This window comes from Centropristis striata, chromosome 7 (genome assembly GCF_030273125.1).
Source record: "Centropristis striata isolate RG_2023a ecotype Rhode Island chromosome 7, C.striata_1.0, whole genome shotgun sequence".
NCBI lineage: Eukaryota > Metazoa > Chordata > Actinopteri > Perciformes > Serranidae > Centropristis > Centropristis striata.
The window spans coordinates 24,066,553-24,089,035 of NC_081523.1; the positions used below are offsets into that span (position 1 = coordinate 24,066,553).

The window sequence follows — 22,483 nt, forward strand, 5'->3', positions numbered from 1 at the left end:
AGAATCCACTTTAAAATATGAATTTTCTTTGTTTTATGTCTATGGCTGGATAATCTAGATGATAAGATAGTTTTAAAGTGCACATTTTAAAGGATAAAAATTGTGAGAAAAACCATGGCTGTGACTGGTAAGCACGTACAGGTATAAAAGCGGAACATGCTGGTTACATATCTGATTTAGCCCGGCAACAGCTCAACACTATGATTAATCTGTCTTCCTTTTCTCCTCAGGTACGGCTGAAGAACGAGGCATCAGGAAGCTGAAGCGTGGCGTTGGTATCAATGCAGCAGAACTGGAAGGAATGAGATCGTATGATCTGCCGTTTGGAATGGACTTTATCCGCAAACATCGCATCTTCAAGTACCTTCCCATCAGCCCCACCTTCCAAGGCTACCAGTGGGGGAGGATACATGAAGTGTGCAGGAACAGAATGGGACATGGGGATGCGATGAAGGGGGGAGGAATGGGAGGGGAGGGAGGCATAACAGCAGGGGAGAGTCGAGTATAGCCAATGGGCTGGTGCTGCGAAATATTTAATGTGGCTGGAATTTGGGGAGCAAGGGATGGTACACTAAGATAAAAGGATCGGAGAGTGGAGGACAGGAGCTGCGCGGGATTCAGGATTGTGTGAAAGAAAATGTGATGCACCCACCCCTCCCTCACTATGTGTTTTCTTTAGCTCGTGTTAGTCTTTTCCCACTTCCCACTATGCTATTTTAAGCATGATATAGCAAATCACAGCATGCTATAAAAGATGTCACCATGCAGAGGTGAGTTGGTGTGTGTGCGAGTGCGTACACAGCAAGAGAATAACGGGTTTGTGCACTTTAATCCAGAATGACAACAATAAATGTCAAACAATCAGCTAAATGATTGATGATAACTCAAACTAAAAAAGCACAGGAGATTCAATTATTATGTCAATTGAGGATTATGCAAAATTTCTGTTTGGAACTATTTGCCTCTACTCGTTATGCAACCACATTAGAGAGAGTCACACACACATGCTCACACACCAACAGCCTGACCAAAACTAGCTTAAGCGCTACAATGCATGTCAGGTCATGCAGATTGATGGAAGTGGTTTATCTGGAGCCCTTAGCCATGCAAAGTGATTGTGAAATTTAATTTTTTTGCACTATCTGCCTCCTGAGTTCAAAAGCAGAATGTCGCTCCGCAGCGCGTGCCCCCATTTCTTCAGTAAAACTCCTGAGACCCGTTTAGCAGCACATCACATCCACTCATCTCACAGCCCCCTTTTTTATTAATAGTAGGGCGCTAATACTCATGATATCTCCAATGTAACAAACCAGTTTACATCTCTTTAATATGACAGTATTATGCATCGGTTACTAACAAGACTTAAGACACCATTTCCTCATTTGGCTGTCAAATGGCACTTAACTTGTTTTACTACATTATGCAACTAAATTAATTTTATTATTATTTGTTAACCTTTGATTTGCTGATGTTACGTTTCCTCTTAACACAAGACACTCACAACACGAAACAAGCTTTTAACAATAATGCCTCTACTGCCGTGATGACAGCAGTCACATTAATGGCACACAGTAACTCAGACATGTGGCCTTGTCAGAGAGACTCCTGTACATAAATACTAAAAAAAAGACTGCAGAGATCTCTGATCCTCTCTGCAGAGGATATGGAGAATTTAAATGTAATAAGAGGGTGTTTCTGTTCTCTGGATCGACTCTCAGATGATGCAAATTTCATCAACAGTTTTTACTCATTTAAAGGAGCAGTGTGCGATTTGGTGGCATCTAGCGGTGAGGTTGCAGATTGCAACAAACTGAAGACCTGCATGTTCCAAGCATGTAAGAACCTACTGGTTCAAAAGGCCCTCTCTAGAGATATTGTTTGATTTGTTCGCTCTGGGCTATTGTCCAAACATGGCAGACTCCATGGAAGAGGCGCCATTCTTTTCAGGTGATCATACACAAATGAAAACATGGTTATGAATATTATATTTGATTTCTGTCAGTAGATCCTCCTAAATCTTTCACACTGCTCCCTTAAAGATAACCTACTCCCTCACATTCCTCCACCTCCCATCCTCAGTCACCTGTACACCTCTCACTCTTTTCCCCCTTTATTTTGTTAACTGCTGATGTTTGTTACTGTTCATGTCTGTAGTAGTTCAGGCGGTGGCGGCACATTTAGCTGAGTACCTGAAAAGTTCAGAGCATCAGCAGCCTGTAGCTTATTAACCCAGGTGTGACCCTGAAAGACTAATTTGACCACATTGTGTGCCTCTGGTCTTTTTAATTGGAAAAATGCAATTTGTATATATGAAAAAAAACTATAGAAGAGATTGCAACATTATCTGGGTAAATAAAAAGTAGCACAATGACAAAAATTTAAATGACTAAATATTTAGCCCAGCTGAGATTTTTACTAAACCAAAATGTTAAAAGCTGTTTATTTTTTAACTTGATCTGTTACCACATACCAAAACTTTCCTCAAAGTATTGAAATTTGTCACCGCTAAGAAACTTTAAAAAAATGTTTGAAATCTCATCCCAAATTTCCTCACTTTTTATCTCTATCTCTGTTAAAGATATTTATTTATTTATAAGCAAAAGGTTGGTGTTTAATGATAACTTGAAGCAGGTCTATGTGTCTCTTGCACAATATCGAAAGTATATTTATTAGTTTACTTGTTCCCGCCCTGTAAACATCAGTGGGATGATGATGGACCGCTCTCAGCCTCTGCTATAGTCCCTGCTTTTAGAAAATCTCCAGAGGACATCAGCTTTTTCTGAACAGAGTTTCTGATGTACGCTGCTTCTGTTTCATTCCATTTGTATCATGTTGTTTTTAAAAACAAGAGAAGAACACTTTTTAAATGTTTAAACTGGATAGTTTAGTCAGATTTCATAATCAAGGCCTTTTTGCTACAAGTACTGTTTGCACATGTGGTGCCAAGAACTTCGGGGTGGCAGAGTGAGTGATACTCACTAACCTGAAACCCTAAAATGTTACTATTATTATTCACATTTATAATAGAGTTGAAACATTGTAACATTTTGTTTGACCTGAAGACAAGTGGCTGATTGTGATTTAATATTTTTTGGGCCTTCCTCTATGATGGCACGGTTAGCTGTAGCCTCATTTATTACCTCCGCACTCTGTAAGTTACTCTTGTGATTCGGTCGCATAACTTAAAGTTTAAGTTTTATATAGCACTTAACAACAAAATACAAGAAGATGTTTAAAAGACTGTATGAAAGATGTACAGATTTTGAACGTCAGTTATTATCATGTTAACAAATAAGGCTATAAAGCTGATCAAATACTTACTGGGAGAGAGTTTCAAAGCTGAGGTACCAATCTACTAATCTCATCCTAAGAGTTGATATAGAAAATCATTTATTTTTGTTGGATTAAGACATTGATTCCCACCAAATATTTGATCAGTCTGTCATATGACAGAATCACAGAGAAGCTAAAGGAGTGCTGAAGTCACAAGAGGCTCGACAATCCTGTGACCACTGACGTGTGCAAAAACTGTAAATCTCAAACCTCATCCTCCTAAATGTTTGCTGGGGGACCAACAGCTGGATGGCTGTAGATAAGAAGCAGTGTTCCGGGGGTTAATGAAATTAGCAGTGTGTTATTGGCACACCACCTGATGTTTTTGGCTTCCTTGCCTGCACAGCTTGACCTTGCTCCAGGAGCAGGTGATGATCAAGGTAGAGGTCTGACAGCAGTCACCTCTCCTGAATCTTCTTCTCTTTTTAAAGATACAGTAAATTGAGGTGGTTTGACCGTTTTTGCGGCTCTTGTAGTGACTTTTATAATACATGGCATGCACGTAATAATTACATGCACAACGTGTGACCTTTGTTTTCTGTGTTCATGCAACAAGCACTGAAGTTCTCCCATCACATCCTCTCTCCACTCTCCACACACTCGCTGTTCAACCCCTCAGTCCTGCAGTGAAACTATATTGGTGTCCTCTAATGTTTAGTGTACCTGGTTTCCTCCCGGGAATTCTTACTGTTGACGTTTGTGGATGCAGGAGAAGACACCGGCTGGCCACCTTTTTACGATCCTGTTGGTTATTATCAGCTGAGTGATACTGCCTTATCACTTCACAGCAAGAAGAACTTTGTTTGTGTCTGCAGGCAGCTTCTTCTTGTTTGACTTTTATCCTCCAGTTTTTATCATACTTTTTAATTTTAGGATCATATAAACATGCAAAGTTGTTACAAGAAAAACTCACACTTTAACTTGAATTACAGGTCAGTGTAACCAGCAGCTCTTAAGAAGGTGGCCATGAGGTGTGTAACACAAAGACATCAATCCCTTTCAGTTATTTTGAGGGGGTACTACCTGAAGAATATACTTTTGTCAATTAAGTGTTTTATCTTTTTCAATGTTTTTGGTTTTTTATACATCATTTTTATGTTTTTGCAAGCAAATATTTGTAAGAAACCAATCATAACTTTTAATCTTAAATCATGCTGGGAAGTGCACCGTTTCATTGTACTTTTTATTTAAAAAGTAAATACATTTTGATCCTAATTTGAATCTGTGGTTTGGTGGAATCTTTGTTTTGTTAGGACCTTTTCATACTGTATTTTTTTACTCTAACATTGCTTTCTGTCCATGTTAACACATTACCAGTATAAATGAAAGATCAAGCTGATAAACTTTAATTTAGATGTACAAAAAACAAAAATTAATGTATATTTAATGGAGTAAAGTTTGCTAAACCTTCTGGAAGAGAAATTGTGTACACAAATTGTAGCAACAAAATGTTTTATTCTTTGTTTCCGAAAAATATTTAATAAGATGTTACTGAATGAATGCAGTCTTTTTGTCTTTATTGGTAATAAAACTGATATATGTAGCTGGTCAGATTCTGTGACCGATTAAACTATGATTAAGTATTAATAATGATGCTGTACAGATCTAGGGACGCTGTGGAAATGCTTCACGTTTCCATAGGTTATTTGATTACACATTTAAAATTACAGTAGCCCTGTGTAGAATGGTAAAAGGATAAGATATATATACTTTAATTATCCTGCAGTCTGGAAATTCAGTCGTCGGAGTAGCTTGAGGTACAGATGGGGGAGTTATCAAAGAATGTTCAAGCAATTTGTACATAGAAATAAAAAGGCATCACATATATACATACACTTTATATACAATACTGTGCAAAGGTTTTAGGCAGGAGTGAAACAATGCTGTAAAATAATGCTTTCAAATGTTTATCAAATAACAAAGTGAGTGAACAGAAAAAATCTCAGTCAAATCATTATTTGTTGTGACCACCCTTTACCTTCAAACCAGCATCAAGTATTTTTTCACATCTGAGACTCAAGACTTTTGCACAGTACTGTATATAAAATACTTAAATGGCTGCTAATGAACATTATTATTAATATTGCATTGTTTTTTTCTAAGCATAATTTGTATTGCACAGATATTGCAGTGTTCTAGTATGGTATAAAAACATAAAATATATATCTAATAACCAAGTGTAGCTGTGTAGTGTAGCATTCTGATTATATATGTTCATGCAACCCTAATTTCCAGCTGTAATTTACAACACCCCACCCCCCCCCCCCCCCCATTTATGAAAAAAATTGTTTTCCTTACCATAGCAAAAAAGAGATTAATGTTAGAAATTACAAAAGTAAAGAAATACTCCCTTTTTAAGTTAACATAATCACATAAATCAGAATTATGACACACTAAGACAAAATTGACAATCAACTTTTTTATTTATATAATATTTTGACACTTTTGTGACCTACAGATGCATCTCAATAAATTAGAATATCGTAGAAAGTTTATTATTTATTATAATTATAAAAGTGGAAATAACATAATATATAGGTCCATTGAACACAGAATGGAATATTTCACGTCTTAATTTATTTAATTAGGTTTAATTGAAGAGTCTAAATTGCCCGTAGGTGTGAATGAGAGTGTGATTGTCTGTCTCTATGTGTCTGCCCTGTGATAGTTTGGCGACCTGTCCAGGGTGTACCCCACCTCTTGCCCAATGTCAGCTGATCGGTTCCAGCCCCCCGCGACCCGAGTGCGGATAAGCGGTTAAGGAGAATGCATGAATGAATGGAAATGTTGGCCTCTGAAAACTATGTCCATCTCTATGTGCTATTTGACTTGAACTACTGGAAATGGACTTTGGACATGATGTTCTCATTTATTGATATGCACATCGTCACCCTGTTAAAATCATCGCCTAACTAATATTACTATAAGTTTTGCAGGAAACACAAGTAACATATTTGTAGACTTGGGCAATTTTTTTGAACATGCCTTTGTGACTTAAGCAAGATATGGTAACACTTTATTTTGAAGGTGTCTACATAAGAGTCACACAAGCCTGTCAGAAACATGACATGACGAGTATCATGAGCATTAATGTTACTTCAAAGTGTCATTAATGTTCATGACACATCCCATGTCATGTTTATGACACGCACATGTTACTCATATGTAGACACCTTAGAGTAAAGTGTTACCAATATTAGTGTCAACAATGAAACACTGATAAACTAAACTGATAACTAAACAATCTCCCTCTAGCTCTTCTTTGATGGCTTCTTACCTGATGCCCATGAATGTGGCAAATTGTCAAAGAAGTGATGATCTTAAAGGGGTAAAATCACATGATCTGATCAACTGAGGATGTAGGCGATTTCACCATAGGTGGCCTTCGTCATGAGGAGATGATTTAGGCACCAAAAAAACCCAATTTGGACAAAAAATGACTTAGGCGATTATTTTAAGTGTGACGACATGTATCTCAATACAAAAATGTATTTATTTATTAGTTACTTTCTATGATACTTTGACATGGGACTTTTAAAATGTTTTATAATAACATTTATCACCCAAATTAAAGTTGGTTTCTACTGAATAACAATGACCTGACTGACGATGTGCGCGTGCCCGCCTCTCTATTGTTTGGTGTTTTCATTCATCTCTGCTCGCAGCGCGAACAAAGGGCCGTCGGGGTCGCGCTCTGATTGGCTCCCGGCCGCAGCTGTGCCTCGAGCTCCGCCACAGCAGATGGACCTCTCTCGCGCTCTCCTCCTCCTCCTGCTGGATACACGCGCCCCAGTGATTGTTTCCAACGGCAGGAGAACGAGCGAGCGAGTTGAGCGAGGAGTTTACCGTTACTGTTCAGCTTAGCTGTAACGGAGGAGAAGAGGAGGAGACACCGGAGGAGCAGGTGGGAGAGGAGAACCGGAGAGCCGGGCTCGGTGAGCCGGAGAGAGGAGCTCCACAACTCGGCAGGAATCCGATAGAAGCGTCGCTGTAAGTGGGCAGACCGTGATGCTGTCTGCGGGGCGATGTGGGCTGCTTAGTAGGGGGGTTGCTTGTGCAATAAAAGAAGTCCTTAAAAATGTTTTGACAACATTAAATGCAAAATAGCGCCATTTATTTATTTTACAAAAGCACAGGCGACATATTTTATGGACTAAAAATCTCGAGTATGAGGCGTGTGTGGTGTTTTTAAATCACGGGCAGTGGTAACAGGCATGCTCTGTAGCACTTGAGCCTAAACATTTAGCAGAAAATGGAAGAAAATACGTATTTGATCACATTTGGTGTGAGCAGGGAGTGTGCTTACAGCTGTGTGTCAGTAAATCAGGTTACATAACAAGCAATAGATAGCTAAGATTCCTCTCAGCACACATAAGGCTGGCCAGGCAGAGGCAGTACTTTAGGACAGACCCTCTGCCAAAAAGTGGATATTGGCCTGGCTCTTAGTGTGGGCTACAGCTAGTTGGGCACACTAACAACAATGCTTGTGTAGAATCTTACCTCAATGAAGCTTATAATGCTTAGTTTTTGTTGAAACTGTTTAGATAGGTGCTGATTCTACTATAGGTTACGTTGGTTTCTAGTATTTTGTCCACCTGCATTGTAGTGGATAATGTATTAAAACTGTACAATTCAACAGCAGCGTTCAAGTTGAATTAACAGCACAAAATCATAAACTGAACATTATAGGAAGGATTATTTGTACTGGACTGTATTAGTTGTAGGTAGGTGGACTTGATAAACTACCAACTAAGTGTTTTCTTAAAGGGGCCCCCAAATCAAAAATACACATTTTTCCTTTGACTTGTAGTGCTTTTCCTCAGTCTAGATTATCTTGGTGTGAGTTGGAGAGCATTGAAGATATCGACCTATATTCTTTCTAGTATAGTTCCTAAATGAAACTGCTCCAAGCAAGGCTTATAAATCAAGTAACCGGGTGATGATTTCTGGAGAGAGACATTTTTGGCACCACAATTAAAGTGATATATAGTCATAGTTCCATTATATTCAAGAAGGGTCGGGCATCTTTACTGGCTATATCTCCAAAACTCACTCCAAGACAAACTAGATTAATAAATGTTACTACAGATAAGGTAGGTAAAAAAAAAACGTATCAAGTAACAAGGGCTGCAATAAGCAAAAAAAAGAGCCCATGGTGATTTCTTAAAATGACAATATTGCCAAAGGGTCAAGTAACCATCATAGAAAACTAGGAAATATTTATGTTTAAGGCCCTGGAACAGATGATTATTTTGTCAGAAAAATAACTTTAATGATAGATTGATTATTAAACTGTTAACAGATTTCTTTCCAAATTGTTGCAGCTCTGCAGTAAACTAAGCAGCACAAATGGTTTCAGCGTGATCCAGAGAATCTGGAACGCATATTTAGATTCTTGCAGCATTTTTTGCTAACCCCAGTATGGCTGACAAGGAACAGGAAAGACACACGCACTATTTTTGGCTCAGTGTTGTGGACTAGTTTCTGGAGCTCAGATGTTTTCAGTGTTGCTATGACAATGGTGACAATAGTGAGGCAGAGCTGTAGTGCTGCAGAGGCTGGAGGCAGGGGCGGCGGTGGGTCTGAGAGCGGACAGGAGGAGGTTTGGAGCTATTCATCGCCTGTTTCAGCCAAAGACTTTGACAGAAGAGGTTCAGAGGCAACAGGGCAAGAGGGCAGAAAACAAGCGTGCATGTGTGTCACTGAAAGAGAGAGGGAGAGAGTGGAGGGGAGGGGAGAGGAGGGGGAGTCAGGAAGTTGTGGTCATGAGTTTTAATGGCATGGTGGATGGCTTCTAGTCTTTCACAAGGGAATCACGAAGGAGACGGAAGAGAAAGCCAAATGAGAAAACCGGTCCAGACACAGAGAGAAAGAATCAGAAAAATTTGAATAAATCCAGTTCATCAGAAACAACTGAGCAGATGAAGGCAATGAGACGTAAAGATACGGAGACGGAGGATTGGCTGAAGCTGTAATGAGGCACAGGGGGATTCAGGGAGTCAATGAGGTCTACATTTGGACAGAGAAGAGCTCTCTGGTCTGAAGCAGGACTGGGTCAGCTGTGGGTCAGTCTGGCTGCATTTATTTGCTGCTGTTGGCTTCAAAACAAAATGTGGAGACAGCGGCTTTCTGTCTAAATGTCACACAGATAATTTCCACAGAGACAAGAACCTCTGGTTATTACGGACGAACAGCTCTCACTGGTTTGGAACAGTTCTGGTTAAAGCATCAAGGTAATCTAAACAATTTTAAAGGTTTTAATCTTGATGCCAAACATGGTATAGAAAAGATCAAGGTAGAAGTGTATGTGTTGCTGCTGATGTGTGAAAGCTACGTAAAGTGTAGTGTATGTTAATTTAAGAGATTACATTGTCTTCTATAGTTGAGCTGGAAAATACTGACAAAAATTAAATTATTTAAATTTTTAATTATTATTGCAACTTTTCTCATGCTATATTTCCAATTCAAACTAGGTTTTTAAGATGTTCTCACTGAACACTGAAGTCATAACCTCAGTATTCTGTGAACTTGAGATTTTAACAACCTGCGCTCATCAACAGAAACTCAGGCATGTTCGACGATTTCAAAAATCTACTATATCTGTGGCAATATTGGTAATCAGTTAATTTACCCCTGTCGAATTGGCATTGGTCTCAAAAATCCAGTATACATCCGGCTCTATTCCTGGAACTGGGTATTGAGCATCAATACGTTTTGGTATCACTGTGGTAGCACACAGTATTGATTTCAAATGTCTGGTCAGATTCATGGTCTTGTTTGCTTGTTTTTTCATCAGACAGTTGAAATTTTGTTTTCAGCTGCTTGTGTTTAGATGACATAAAAAGTTTTTCAAGGAAAAATGTGTAAAAGAAATGTTATGAAAAATATCACTTTGGAATCATATTTGCTCTGTTATTGGAATGTTTCAAACAATACCCAGCTGTACCTAATGTCAATGTAGCAGTTTAAGCCTGGGAATAATGGAGCTTTGTCACAATATTACAGTAAAGACAAACCCCTTTAAGAATATCTAGTCTTATATCACAACAGCTGGACAATCCCCTTTGGACAAAGTAAAAAATACAAGCTCATCAAGTGTTTGTTTCTGCAAACTTTTCTCCAACATCAAACACATTATTTACAACAGTGAATGATCCTCTCACTGCAGCTTTAAAGGTTAAATGTCTGATTTGATCTTTATTTCCTGAGGTGACATCAGTGAACTATCGATTTCGTTATCAGATGACGAGCTAGTTGACTTAAAGTTCACTGTGGTCTTGTGACAGACACAATTACAACATTGTCTTGGTTTGACAGCCGGCTACGTGTCTGTCTCTGACCGCTGCCATCAACCGCTAATGAGTCTATGAGCACAACTGCCCTTGACCACGACCGCGATATTAAAGACTAATGATTTCCATTGTGAGGCTGAATGGTTCAGGTTTTTGAGCGCTTGACAGGGCTAATATAGGTGCTGAAATATTGATAGGCCTTGGCAGGGGGCTGGGCTGATTGGTGTTTAATATTTAATTCGTCCACAATAACTGAACACATTTATTTCAGAGATTGACAGGCCCAGGCTTTTTATCAGCAGCATGTGTTTAAAACTGCTGCATTACTCCACTTGGCAGGTTTTGAATATCTTTGTTTACAAGCTAATACTCAGTTATGTGTCTGAGTGTTCAGTTCAGGAAAGTGTATGTGTGGGTCTTATCAGTTTGTTGTGTGTAAACTCTTTGTTTGTGTATGCATGATAACTCATCTGTGCTGTTTGAATTGAGGAAGTTTTAGGCTGTGTCAGGGCTAGTGTCAGTTTCCTGTGCGACTGACTGAGTAAAGGAGGAAGTGATTCAACGGAAGGGGAGCACTTCCTTTTAAACGCCCCCAGTTCTTCCTCGTCTGTTCGCTGTCACACTCGCAAGAAAAGACGATTGGAACCGTCAACGGAGTACCAAAACTGCTAATACCTGAGGATAAATACAGAGTCAGCCTGCCTTAATCTGTCTTTCTCTCTGTCTCTCTCCACATCTGCAGCTCCGTCTTTGTGGTGACTCAACAAGATCACACAGTCTTCACCACGGTAAGATCACTCGTAGTCTTGTTACTGACACGTAAACCACATTTACTTGGCAAGTTCGTCTCTCTGACTGTTACTGTTAATATTTTCATTAGTTTATGTGTTACAGAGGCTCTGACTGTGTTCTGCATATAAACTGTAATGAGAATGATATAAAATTGAATTCAGATCCGATGTTTGCTTTGGTGGAAGTTGGAAAAGTAATTTATTTTAATACCATACAGACACGATTACATAAACAAGACGTTTTCTTTTTACTTTTAGCACGTACTACAGCTGCTTTTACAAAGTACGTACTGGTGCATGCAGTATGCATAATTTGGACTGACTGCTTCATAATAAACATAATACGAACTTTGACCCTCTTGCTCATCTGTGGGTTGTGGGTCAGAATAGCCCGAAAATCATGCTAGCCTGTGTTCTGCAAAATGTAACGGGCTGTAGTAGGACATCCTGGTATTTATTGCATACTGCACTTGACATAAATCTTTTTCTGGTATAAAATAGTATGACAGTGTAGGTATTGTAACGCACCCCAAGAGCCAACTCTACAACTAAATGCAAACATGCTCACAACTATAAAGCTGACAAGCTGTTCTTTAACAAGTAAAATGTTTAAGGCCATTTTAGTTTAGCCTGCTAGCATGCTAACATTTTAGTATTTAGAACTGAACACAAAGTGCAACTGGTGGAAATGTAATTAGTTTTGTAATTATCTGATTATAAACCTATAAAGTACTGGACACATTAAAATTTTAAACTGATGGGAGAATTAGAGTGAAAGTCTGGGCTCTCGAGGAGATACATGTTCAAGCAGCTGAATTTATTTGGCTGTGTGGGTGGCACATGTGTCCTCCACCTGTTCATCCCCTTCTGGAGGACGTCTGTCTTGCCTCCTGCACCGATGCACTAAGACAATTACACACAAACAATCAGCAAAGAGGGAAGAAAAACTCCACGGGGCAATGGCTGGATGCCATTTAAAACAGCTGTATGTGTGCAGAGAGACAAGAAATAAAGGGGTGACCAGAAAAGAAAAGATGACTTGTCTGCAAGAGGCGACGGAGAGTGGGGAACAGCTGTCTCACTCCATCACACAGCAAATGTTTTGATTGTCGTGTTGGTTTAACTGTTCACCCTGAGTCGGTCTCTTACAGTAAATACTTGACAGGAAACTAGATATGATCTGTTTTTGTTTACTGTGGGGGGCTGCACCTCCTCCTCCTCTTCTTCCTCCTCTCTAGGCTTCTTGAGTTCGCTTCTGTTGCTCGCTGCTGGTCATGAGGAGTCATGAGACTGAATCAGATGGATGAAAATGTATTAACTCTCTGTGTTGCTTCTTTGTCTCTCAGCCCCTCTCATGCTGACTGAGAATGGATGATATAGAGTACGGGGTCCAGATCGGTGAGAACAAGTTCATCAGGAAGTAAGGACTAAATATCTTGCTGTTCCCCACACACACACACAAAAACCTGCATGTAACAGGTTATTTTCCCCTTTTATAAACATTTATTTATTATTGGTATGTTTATATTAAAACAGTCCGTCTCTAGTCTAAATTAACTGTGTGGAAGTGATATTAAAGGGATAGTTCAGATATTTTGAAGCAGGGTCATATGAGGTACATATTTATAATCAATGTATTACTTATAGTAGATGTTGTATCCCTCTCTGCTCTCCTCAAAACCACCAGACTCTTTGGTAAATTTACCGCACAGAACACGTCACACAGACAAACATAAAGTCACACAAAACAAACGAACTAACAGATCAAGGCAGCAGTAGACCAACAGGTTTCAGCCTGTTAATTATTCGCAAACTTGTGCATACTTTTCTTCACCGCTGACCGTTTTCCTAACATATGTACAAGTATTGATTGATCAAAGTATATTGTATGTAAGTACTTGACTTAAGTGTACCACATGTTGCCCAGCCCAAATAGGCTGACAAGAGACTATAAAACAACAAGATTAGCAAGATTAACAAGATTAACCTAAAATTCAAAAATGTATTCACACAACAGACATTTCTGCTAAAGGGTGCAGTTTTCTCTGTCAAAAAATCTCACAAAAAACAAAATAACCTCATCAAAAAGCCAACTCGGTCCCTCAGACAGCCAGACAAATCAGGATTATTTGCCTTTTACCTTTTTCTAGCATATTCCAAGTCTCTATAGGTAGATTTTCAAACAGAACTGAATTTCATTCAATTTAATGGCTGCCTTGACAGCAGGAAATAATTCTACCCGCAGCGGATGCTTGTAAAATGTTATTTGAAGTATACAGGACTTGTTGGTCAGAGTTATAGGCTTAAAAAATGTGTAATCAGCGGCATACTCCTTTAAACAGCATTTCCTCTTCAGTGATTCATCATCTCTGTCTCCAGGGAAACCGTCCTCTCACATCTGAAGACGTACAACCTCTACTATGAAGGACAAAATCTGCAGCTCAGACACAGAGAGGTGGGTATTTGTGTGTCTGTGTGTCTGTGTGTTTGTGTGTGTGTGTGTGTGTGTGTGTGTGTGTGTGTGTGTGTCTGTGTGTGTGTGTGTGTGTGTGTGTGTCTGTGTGTCTGTCTGTGTGTGTCTGTGTGTGTCTGTGTGAGCGAGAGTGTGTGTGTACATGTGCACTGACCACAGGTCCTCTCTGTCTCAACAGGAAGAGGGAGAGCTGGTTGTTGAGGGCCTGTTAAATATCTTCTGGGGTCTGCGGCGACCAATCAGGCTTCAGATGCAGGATGACCACGAGAGAATACGACCACCCCCCTCCTCTACTTCCTGGCACTCGGGTTGCAATCTGGACAGTCAAGGGTAAGAGGTCCAGACAGATCCAGTTACACCTCGCTGACCGGAAATGGTGATACACAGCAGGTCATCAGGGGCAGATATAGATTATGTCTTGTTTGTCTGATGAAACGATGAAGTCGAATCATATAACTGATTGTTGAATCCTTCTGGCATTGGTCCAAAGACAAATTGAACTCTTTACCTGCACCTCTGGCTCAATTTTGGATCTTGCCACAAGCTACTACGGATCAATTTGTGTCAGTATGCTTGAAGCCCCATTATCAGCTCTGTAACCTCATTTAATCAGAGGTGCTCCTCTGGTTCCAGGGATGAAAGAGCTCACAGGCATGCAGCTGACATTTAGCGACAAAATAGCTTACATGGAAAACCTGAAAAAGTCATGGATTTCCTAAAGATAATTTTCCAGGCTTGGAAAAATCATGAATATTTATTGTTGCATATTGTGGAAGATTAACCGCTGAAGATTACTGTAACAATTAAAGCCAAATTTATTTTTCTTACAGTCTAACAGTTGTGTTCAAAATAATAGCAGCACAATGTGACTAACCAGATTAATCGAGGTTTTTAGGATATTTTTTATTGCTACATGGCAAACAAGGTACCAGTAGGTGCAGTAGATTCTCAGAAAACCAACAAGACCCAGCATTCGTGATATGCACGCTCTTAAGGCTGTGCAATTGGTCAGTTAGTTGAAGGGGTGTGTTCAAAAATATAGCAGTGTCTGCCGTTGACTTTACAAACTCAAAACTATTTGTACAAACTTTTTTGTTTCTAGGATTTATCAATCCTGTGAATCATTAAACTAATATTTAGTTGTATGACCACAGTTTTTTACAACTGCTTCACATCTGTGTGGCATAGAGTCAAACAACTAGTGGCACCTTTCAGCTGTTATTCCACTCCAAGATTCTCTAACAACATTCCACAATTCATTTACATTTCTTGGTTTTGCTTCATAAACAGCATTTTTGATGTCACCCCACAAGTTCTCAATTGGATTAAGGTCCACTCCATAACATCAATGTTGTTGGTTTGGAACCAAGATTTTGCTCGTTTACTAGTGTGTTTGGGGTCATTGTCTTGTTGAAACACCCATTTCAAGGGCATGTCTTCTTCAGCATAAGGCAACATGACTTCTTCAAGTATTTTGACATATGCAAACTGATCCATGATCCCTGGTATGTGATAAATAGGCTCAACACCATAGTAGGAGAAGCATGCCCATATCATGATGCTGCACCACCATGCTTCACTGTCTTCACTGTGTACTCTGGCTTGAATTCAGAGTTTGGGGCTCGTCTCACAAACTGTCTGCGGCCCTTGGACCCAAAAAGAAAAATTTTACTCTCATCAGTCCACAAAATGTTCCTCCATTTCTCTTTAGGCCACTTGATGTGTTCATTAGCAAATTGTAACCTCTTCTGCACATGCCTTTTTTTTAACAGAGGGACTTTGCGGGGGATTCTTGTAAATAGATTAGCTTCACACAGACGTCTTCTAACTGTCACAGCGCTTACAGGTAACGCCAGACTGTCTTTGATCATCCTGGAGCTGATCATTGGCTGAGCCTTTGCCATTCTGGTTATTCTTCTATCCATTTTGATGGTTGTCTTCTGTTTTCTGCCACATGTCTCTGGTTTTGCTCTCCATTTTAAAGCATTGGAGATCATTTTAGCTGAACAGCCTATAATTGTTTGCACCTCTTTATAAGTTTTCCCCTCTCCAATCAACTTTTCAATCAAAATACGCTGTTCTTCTGAACAATGTCTTGCTCAGGCTTTCAAAGAGAAATGCATGTTCAACAAGTGCTGGCTTCATCCTTAAATAGGGGCCAACTGATTCACACCAGTTTTTTTTCACATAATTGATGATCTCACTGATTGAATGCCACACTGCTATTTTTTTTAACACACCCTTGGCTCTGATATGTGTCAATGTGTGACATCATTTTGTTTATTAACACTATGTTTCGTCATCTTCTCTGTGTATGTTGAAATTATTTTTTAATAGATTCTGAATCAGAATAATGAATAATGCTGGGCAAAAACACTGATGGTACAATGAGCTCTATTTTCCTTGCTTGAAAGCGAGTGTCTATATTGATTGCAGTGCTAAATCTAAACAACAATGTTTTTACTGGGTCCAACTATAGCTACTAGAGATTTTAAAAGGTCGCTGTTTAATTTTCATACAATATTCAACAGTTGGAGTACAGTTCTGTTTGTGTACTTTGTTTGAAAATCTTCCAAAAAGTTTCCATGACTTTCCTTGCAAAGTCATGAAAAAGTTTGTTAAATTTCGTCCATGAAAATTAGCAGAAACTTTTCAAGTAACAATCAGAGAACATCTCAAACAAAGAGCTCCAAAGAGGCCCACTAAAACACCATGATATGGCTGATACATCAGAGGAAATGCTTTCACAGAAAATCTGCACCAATAAAGAGGAACAGCTGTCACAAGCTCAAACTAACCAACAGAGATGTGACGTACATACAGTGTGTGTTGTGGTAAACAAACTGCTGCTGCTCGGCAGGAAATCTAATAATAAGACCCACCTCTGTACCAGCATTTCTATGGTGATGTTACATTGGCTATACATGAAAAACATGCTGATTGGAGTGATAACTGGTAGTTATAATAATGCGTTTGTATCAACAGAATATTTTAAGAAAGTCTCTTATTCTCTCTTGTGTTGTTTGTGAAGTTCCCCAAACAGTACAGATGGCCAACAGACTACACAGCAGAGCCCGCCCACAGTGGAAGTGACGCCACCTGACAGCCAACCAGAGAACGACGGAGTGATGGAAGAACAGGCAGATGGTGAGTGGCTTTATTGACCGTATAAATATGGTAACTTACTGTATATCACTCCTTTGGCTATAACAAGGAATAAACATTAAGCATCAATCCCAAAACAACTAATTTACTAAATAGTTCTGTTTCATTTGTTTTATTGTGTTGACTCATCATTTCCCAAAACAAAAAAGAAACCCTGTATTACATCATTGAGATTAAAATAACTTGGCCTTAAAGAAACACTGTGGACAAATCTCTAATTAACCCTCAGCTGCTTTATATATAAATACACCATCACTGTCAAGGGGAAAGCTCTCATGCCCAAAGTGGCATGAGGAATTATGTGGCAAGGAATTAAAACCTTATTTTTAGTTTGTTCATAGTTTGTTTTCAATGTATAGTTTCTTCAATGATATAAAATTGTAAATTATCTCTCATATTTGGTTCAGCTTCTTTATCTGAATAGTATAAATAGTCTTTTTCTTTCTGGATGTTTTTCTGGAACTTTTTTTTTTTTTTAAATTGCACGCACAAAAATATGTCTCCCTCAAATGTCAGTGTTAAGTTCTTGTAGATTTAGATTTATTTAAAACATGTAACAAATATAATTAACTGTAAACATAAAGCAAACTCTCAATATACAATTCTCATAAACAACATGAATGAATAAATATTAAACATATAAGAAAGAAATATACACTTATATATGGTCCATTGAATGAAAAGATTTGAACAGATCTTAGTACTTCTTCCACCGCTGCTTGGCTTAAAGATCAGTGAACATGTTTCTCTTCCTGTTAAAGACACTGAATACTAACTGATAATAGTGATTGTTGATTGGACAGAGGACAGTGAGAGCACAGCTCAGCTCCTCAGAACAAAGAGCGATGCCGGCGTCTTAAGACGGGGCCAGCGACGGTCACCGAGTGACCAGCGGAAAATCAGACGCCATCGCTTCTCCATCAACGGACACTTCTACAACCATAAGGTGATGTCAGTGCATCACTAGAAAGCCTGATTGTTTGCAAAAAAATATGTGATGCTGGATTTGGGCAACAATTTAATGTATATCTGTACTCAAACTTAAAGTTTTGATACCCGAGGAAACTTGATGTTGCTTAATGCTTTAATGTTTTTGTTTTTCAGACAGCAGTGTTTACTCCTTCTTTCGGCTCAGTGACTAATGTTCGGATAAACAGCTGCATGAGGACACCTCAGGTGCTTCGAGTTCTCCTCAACAAGTTTAAAATTGAAAACAGCCCAGATGATTTTGCGCTCTACCTTGTCCATACAAGTGGAGGTGAGTGTAAATTATTCTGTTTATTTCTTGTTTGTCAATGGAAGGAATTCTTAAACCTCTGAACTCCACAAACCTGGAAAAACATGTTTTGTTTTTATAAATCGCAAACATGACACTCATTATCATCAGATTTTTCAACGGTTCTTAAATGGATCATGTGTGACGAAAAAGTAACCAAATCACAGCTTATAATTGTGATATTTCATCAAAATCACTTTATTCTACATGTCTCATTTAAGATTTTGCCATAAATGATGATTTTTTTTTTTTTACAAGATCCTGTAAAAAATGTTTTATAAAATCCTCAGCACAACTGGGAAGCCATGAACAATTTGACTGAGAACAGAAAATTATGACAAACTGACAAAAATGAATCAAGAAATTTTGACTGAACTTCAGGCTGTTTACTCACAGCAGAGAGGTTGTAAACATGTAAATAGTTCAATAAGCATAGCATGTGGAGCCCCCATTTTTTTCCCAGAAATGGTAAACCTTGTAGGAACATGGAAACATTCTGTATGTACGGATTACCTTTTATAACAAGTTTTGTAAAATAGATTATCAAAGAAATTCAACTTGCTATGCTTCTTTTTTATGATGTTTGGCATTGTACCTGTTTTACTGCATATTACTTCTAGCCATGGTTGTGCTTTTTCCATAGTAATGCAGGACTTATATAATGCAGTGAAAAATGAGGCCACACTTAGTAAAATGTGACAGGAGAAAGGAAAAAAAAAGGTTATACAGTGTATATCTACATTATTTATTTTTGCTCTGTTTACTGATCCTTCGTGGATGTGTTGTTGTTTCAGAGCGTGTGAAACTGAAGCGGAGTGACTATCCTCTGGTCCTGAGAGTGATGCAGGGCCCGTGTGAGCAAGTTTGCAAGGTTTTCCTCATGGAAGAAGACCTCGGAGAAGAAGTCACATATGATGTAAATCCCCACACTCATTGAAATACAGACATGTCTTACACTTTGCCTCTGTGTGTCCCATATCCCCCTAATTTACCTCACATTTGTGTCTTTTTTTGTGCTTTGTCATTATATTTCACTTCCCGTCCACTAGGTTGCGCAGTACATCAAGTTTGAAATGCCTGTCCTGCAGAGTTTCATCACCAAACTGAAGGAGGAGGAGGACAGAGAAGTGCAGAAACTCCAGAGAAGGTACAAGAAAATACTGCATAAAATCAACATGGTCTTTCTCTGTTTTGCATATAATGACCACAGTCACTTATGAGCTTACATAATATTGCATTGTAATTAATAACAAATATATCTTCTCGGACATACATTTATTCCCTCTCTATCTGTATTTGTGTGCTGTACTTGCAGGTATACATACCTGCGATGTATAATTGAGAAGCAGCTCAGATGTCTTCCAGAGGGGACGACGTGTATGTGAGCTGCTCGTCAAGTTGTCAAAGGTACCACGTCCTCCACTCGCCTGTTACCACAAGAGTGACCAAGAATCAGCTCACGAGAACCCCAGTGTGTACGTGTTTCAGCAATTATCCTGACCCTCCAGAACCCCTGCCTCTGCATGGAGGCAAATCATCAGTCCATCAACTCACAGACATAACTTTAACGTGCTATATTGTGTGCATGTTAAGTGGGACCATTCCAGCAATATTAAGACCCATCCACCTTTTCTCTTTGTCATCTAACACAGATACGACATTCCTGAGTCATTTTAAGCTGTTTGCAGCATAATGACCCTAAAATGAGACACCCTGTCTTTGGTTTACCCTCCAGATTGCAATCTTGTACCCAAAATCAATTTAAAGCACAAACATCATATAATGTGATTTTAATAAGTGCCTGTCAAAAGGTTTCTCCAAGCACAAAGATACATGCTTTAACCCTTAGTTTTAAAATTGTTATTATAATGTGTTATACAATAGTAAAACATCAGACCACAGTTTCTGGAAAAACTCTGAAAACACGCTGAATAACTGTGTGCCTTCACTGTTGCTTGTGGTTTGAGAATTTGTTAGATATTAAAATTGAATTAATTAAATTGCCCCTTCCGATTTAAACTCAGCTGAGAAGATCACTGTAGGGGTTATTGTAGGTCATGTGAACAGATAATCTGTTTATGTTGTGTTGGTGGTCTGATGGAGATGGCTGTCTGTTCTTTCTTTGCAGGCATTCAAACTGAATGTTTAAGACATTTAATGATTGAGGTTAAAATAGCTCAACATTTTGGGAAATATTTTCTTGCAGAGTTTGTTGTATTTTTGTAAAAACAGCAGCTGGATAGCTTAGCATAGCACAAAGGTTTGAAACAACTAGCGTGGCTGGGTCCATTAGTAACAGAATCCACCTGCCAGCATCTCTAGCAATAAATGATACCCTTCCACTAAAATTGGCGTGTATATGCAGGCTTTTAAAAAAAAAAAACAAGTTCAAAATAGGCGATACTCCTTTCACATTGCCTTTTTTTTTCTGGTTTCACATCACAAACATGGCAGACTTGTCTTACTGCTTTCCAGATGTTAACATATTTCTCAGTGTAACAGATTTGACATGTATTTCATCTTCTATCTCAAATGTAAAAAACAACAAATTGTGTTTTTATAGGGGATTATGTGCCAGACTTTTTCTTGGTCAGAACATAATGTAGTTTTGAACTGTAAAACAGCACTTTGTTTTTTTTTACAGACTAAACAAACAGGAAATAACATGCTAGAAGTTCTAATAGGCAGATTTATATACCTTTGGACCCAGTCAGGCTAGCTGTTTCCTTCTGTTTCCAGTCTTTGGGCTAAGCTAAGCTAATTGGCTAGATTCATAGACCCTGCTACCAATCTTCTCATCAGCAAGAAATCAAATTAGCTTATTTCCCAAAAAGAAATCCTTTTTGGTCTCTTTTGCAGTGTATTGTGCTTATTTGCATTCTGCCTTGTATAAAATGGCTAAAAGATGTCATGTTGAGATTTTAAAAAGCACAGTAACATACTGTTTGATCAATGAACAATTTCCAACATCATTCTTCACAATGACTCCTGGTAGGAGTTGGACTTTGGACTGACAATACAAAAATGAAATATTATTTGCAGATTAACTTTTTTACAGAATGGCACGAGTGAAATCCCACAAGACTGTGAATTATGCTGATCGTCTTTGTTGGAGGAATGTTGTAAATGAATGAATGAGCGTCTCAAAGAAGCAGCACAATTAGCCTCCACATGTACAGCGCTTTGCTTTTGTCTGTCTGTCCGTTCAATATCTCTTAACATTGCTGTTAAAAAAACCTCTTAACCGCACAGAACAAAGTGTCATCAAGAGTGTGTGTGTGATTCTGAGAGTGTGCATGTTATATTTTTAGTGACTCTTAAGACTTGCCTGCTTTTGTATTGTGTCTTTTACAAAATAATGATCTTTAAGATGTTAAGAACTCATGCCACTACTTGGAAAATGTAGGTTTTTTTCGTACAATGATTGTTATTTAATAAAAAAAAGTTATCTTGAAAAAAACATGATTATGTACTGTGTATATGTAATCATCTGTCACTACTGTCAGGTCCGTGGGTGAAAAGCTGAGCATGTTGTGTAATGATGTTTAAATCTTGTATAATGTAAAATGCCAAATGAGATAAAACATTAGTCAAACCTTCGGGAGAGTTCGTTAAGTGTTCTGGTTAAATAATTCGGACAAAATTAGACACACTCGCAGGTATTTAAGTCTGATGTCAGAGATACGGTACATCAGCTTACGGCACACTGAGCCAATGAGCAGGAGAGAGACGCTGTGATCCTCCACCTGATTGAGGTTGTCTGGAGGATAACAGGCTGGCCCTTAAACATACTTCTTACTGTCAGAAGAGTCTGAGACAAACAGTGTGGCATTTACTGTCAGGACGATCATCTTCATCTCCGTCACAGAGACTCAACAGGTGAGATTGTTAATTCTTATTATTACTCATTTACTATGAGCTGATATGAATGTTTTTCTATTGAGTTAAACAGCAATGATTTCAGAAGTGGAATATTTACTATTTTTAAGAATCTTGATGTACTTTAGTCTTTTCATTTTATATTACTTTATTTCCCTACTCCAGTTAATTTCAGTTCTGTTTTACTTAGTTACTTAGTTTAGATAGTTAGTTTAGTTCATTTTTACATTTTAAAAAACATGACATGATGCAGTAAAACACTATTAATCTACCT

The 22,483-nt window shown here is 38.5% G+C and overlaps 2 protein-coding genes across 5 annotated transcripts in view; both read left to right on the plus strand.

Moving 5' to 3' along the window:
* Window positions 1-4,833, plus strand: part of slc23a2 (solute carrier family 23 member 2) — a 43,223-nt gene extending 38,390 nt beyond the window's left edge. For all 3 annotated transcript variants that reach the window (XM_059336878.1, XM_059336879.1, XM_059336880.1), the window contains one exon: window positions 231-4,833. In XM_059336878.1, coding sequence (XP_059192861.1) covers window positions 231-508 — 278 coding nt within the window. In that variant the 3' untranslated portion in view covers window positions 509-4,833. The remainder of the gene's footprint in view (window positions 1-230) is intronic.
* Window positions 4,834-7,094: 2,261 nt separating this feature from the next.
* rassf2b (Ras association domain family member 2b) lies at window positions 7,095-21,929 on the plus strand. Of its 2 annotated transcripts, none has more exons than XM_059337627.1 (11): window positions 7,095-7,323; window positions 11,368-11,413; window positions 12,763-12,836; window positions 13,796-13,871; window positions 14,068-14,219; window positions 16,921-17,036; window positions 17,858-18,000; window positions 18,159-18,312; window positions 19,125-19,246; window positions 19,380-19,477; window positions 19,646-21,929. In XM_059337627.1, exons 3-11 carry the CDS (start codon window positions 12,784-12,786, stop codon window positions 19,713-19,715), a joined length of 984 nt encoding a protein of 327 aa, XP_059193610.1. In that variant the 5' UTR covers window positions 7,095-7,323; window positions 11,368-11,413; window positions 12,763-12,783; the 3' UTR covers window positions 19,716-21,929. The 2 variants fall into 2 exon arrangements, with proteins under 2 accessions (XP_059193610.1, XP_059193611.1); XM_059337628.1 differs by lacking the exon at window positions 7,095-7,323 and adding an exon at window positions 9,372-9,566.
* The last annotated feature ends 554 nt before the right edge of the window (window positions 21,930-22,483 follow it).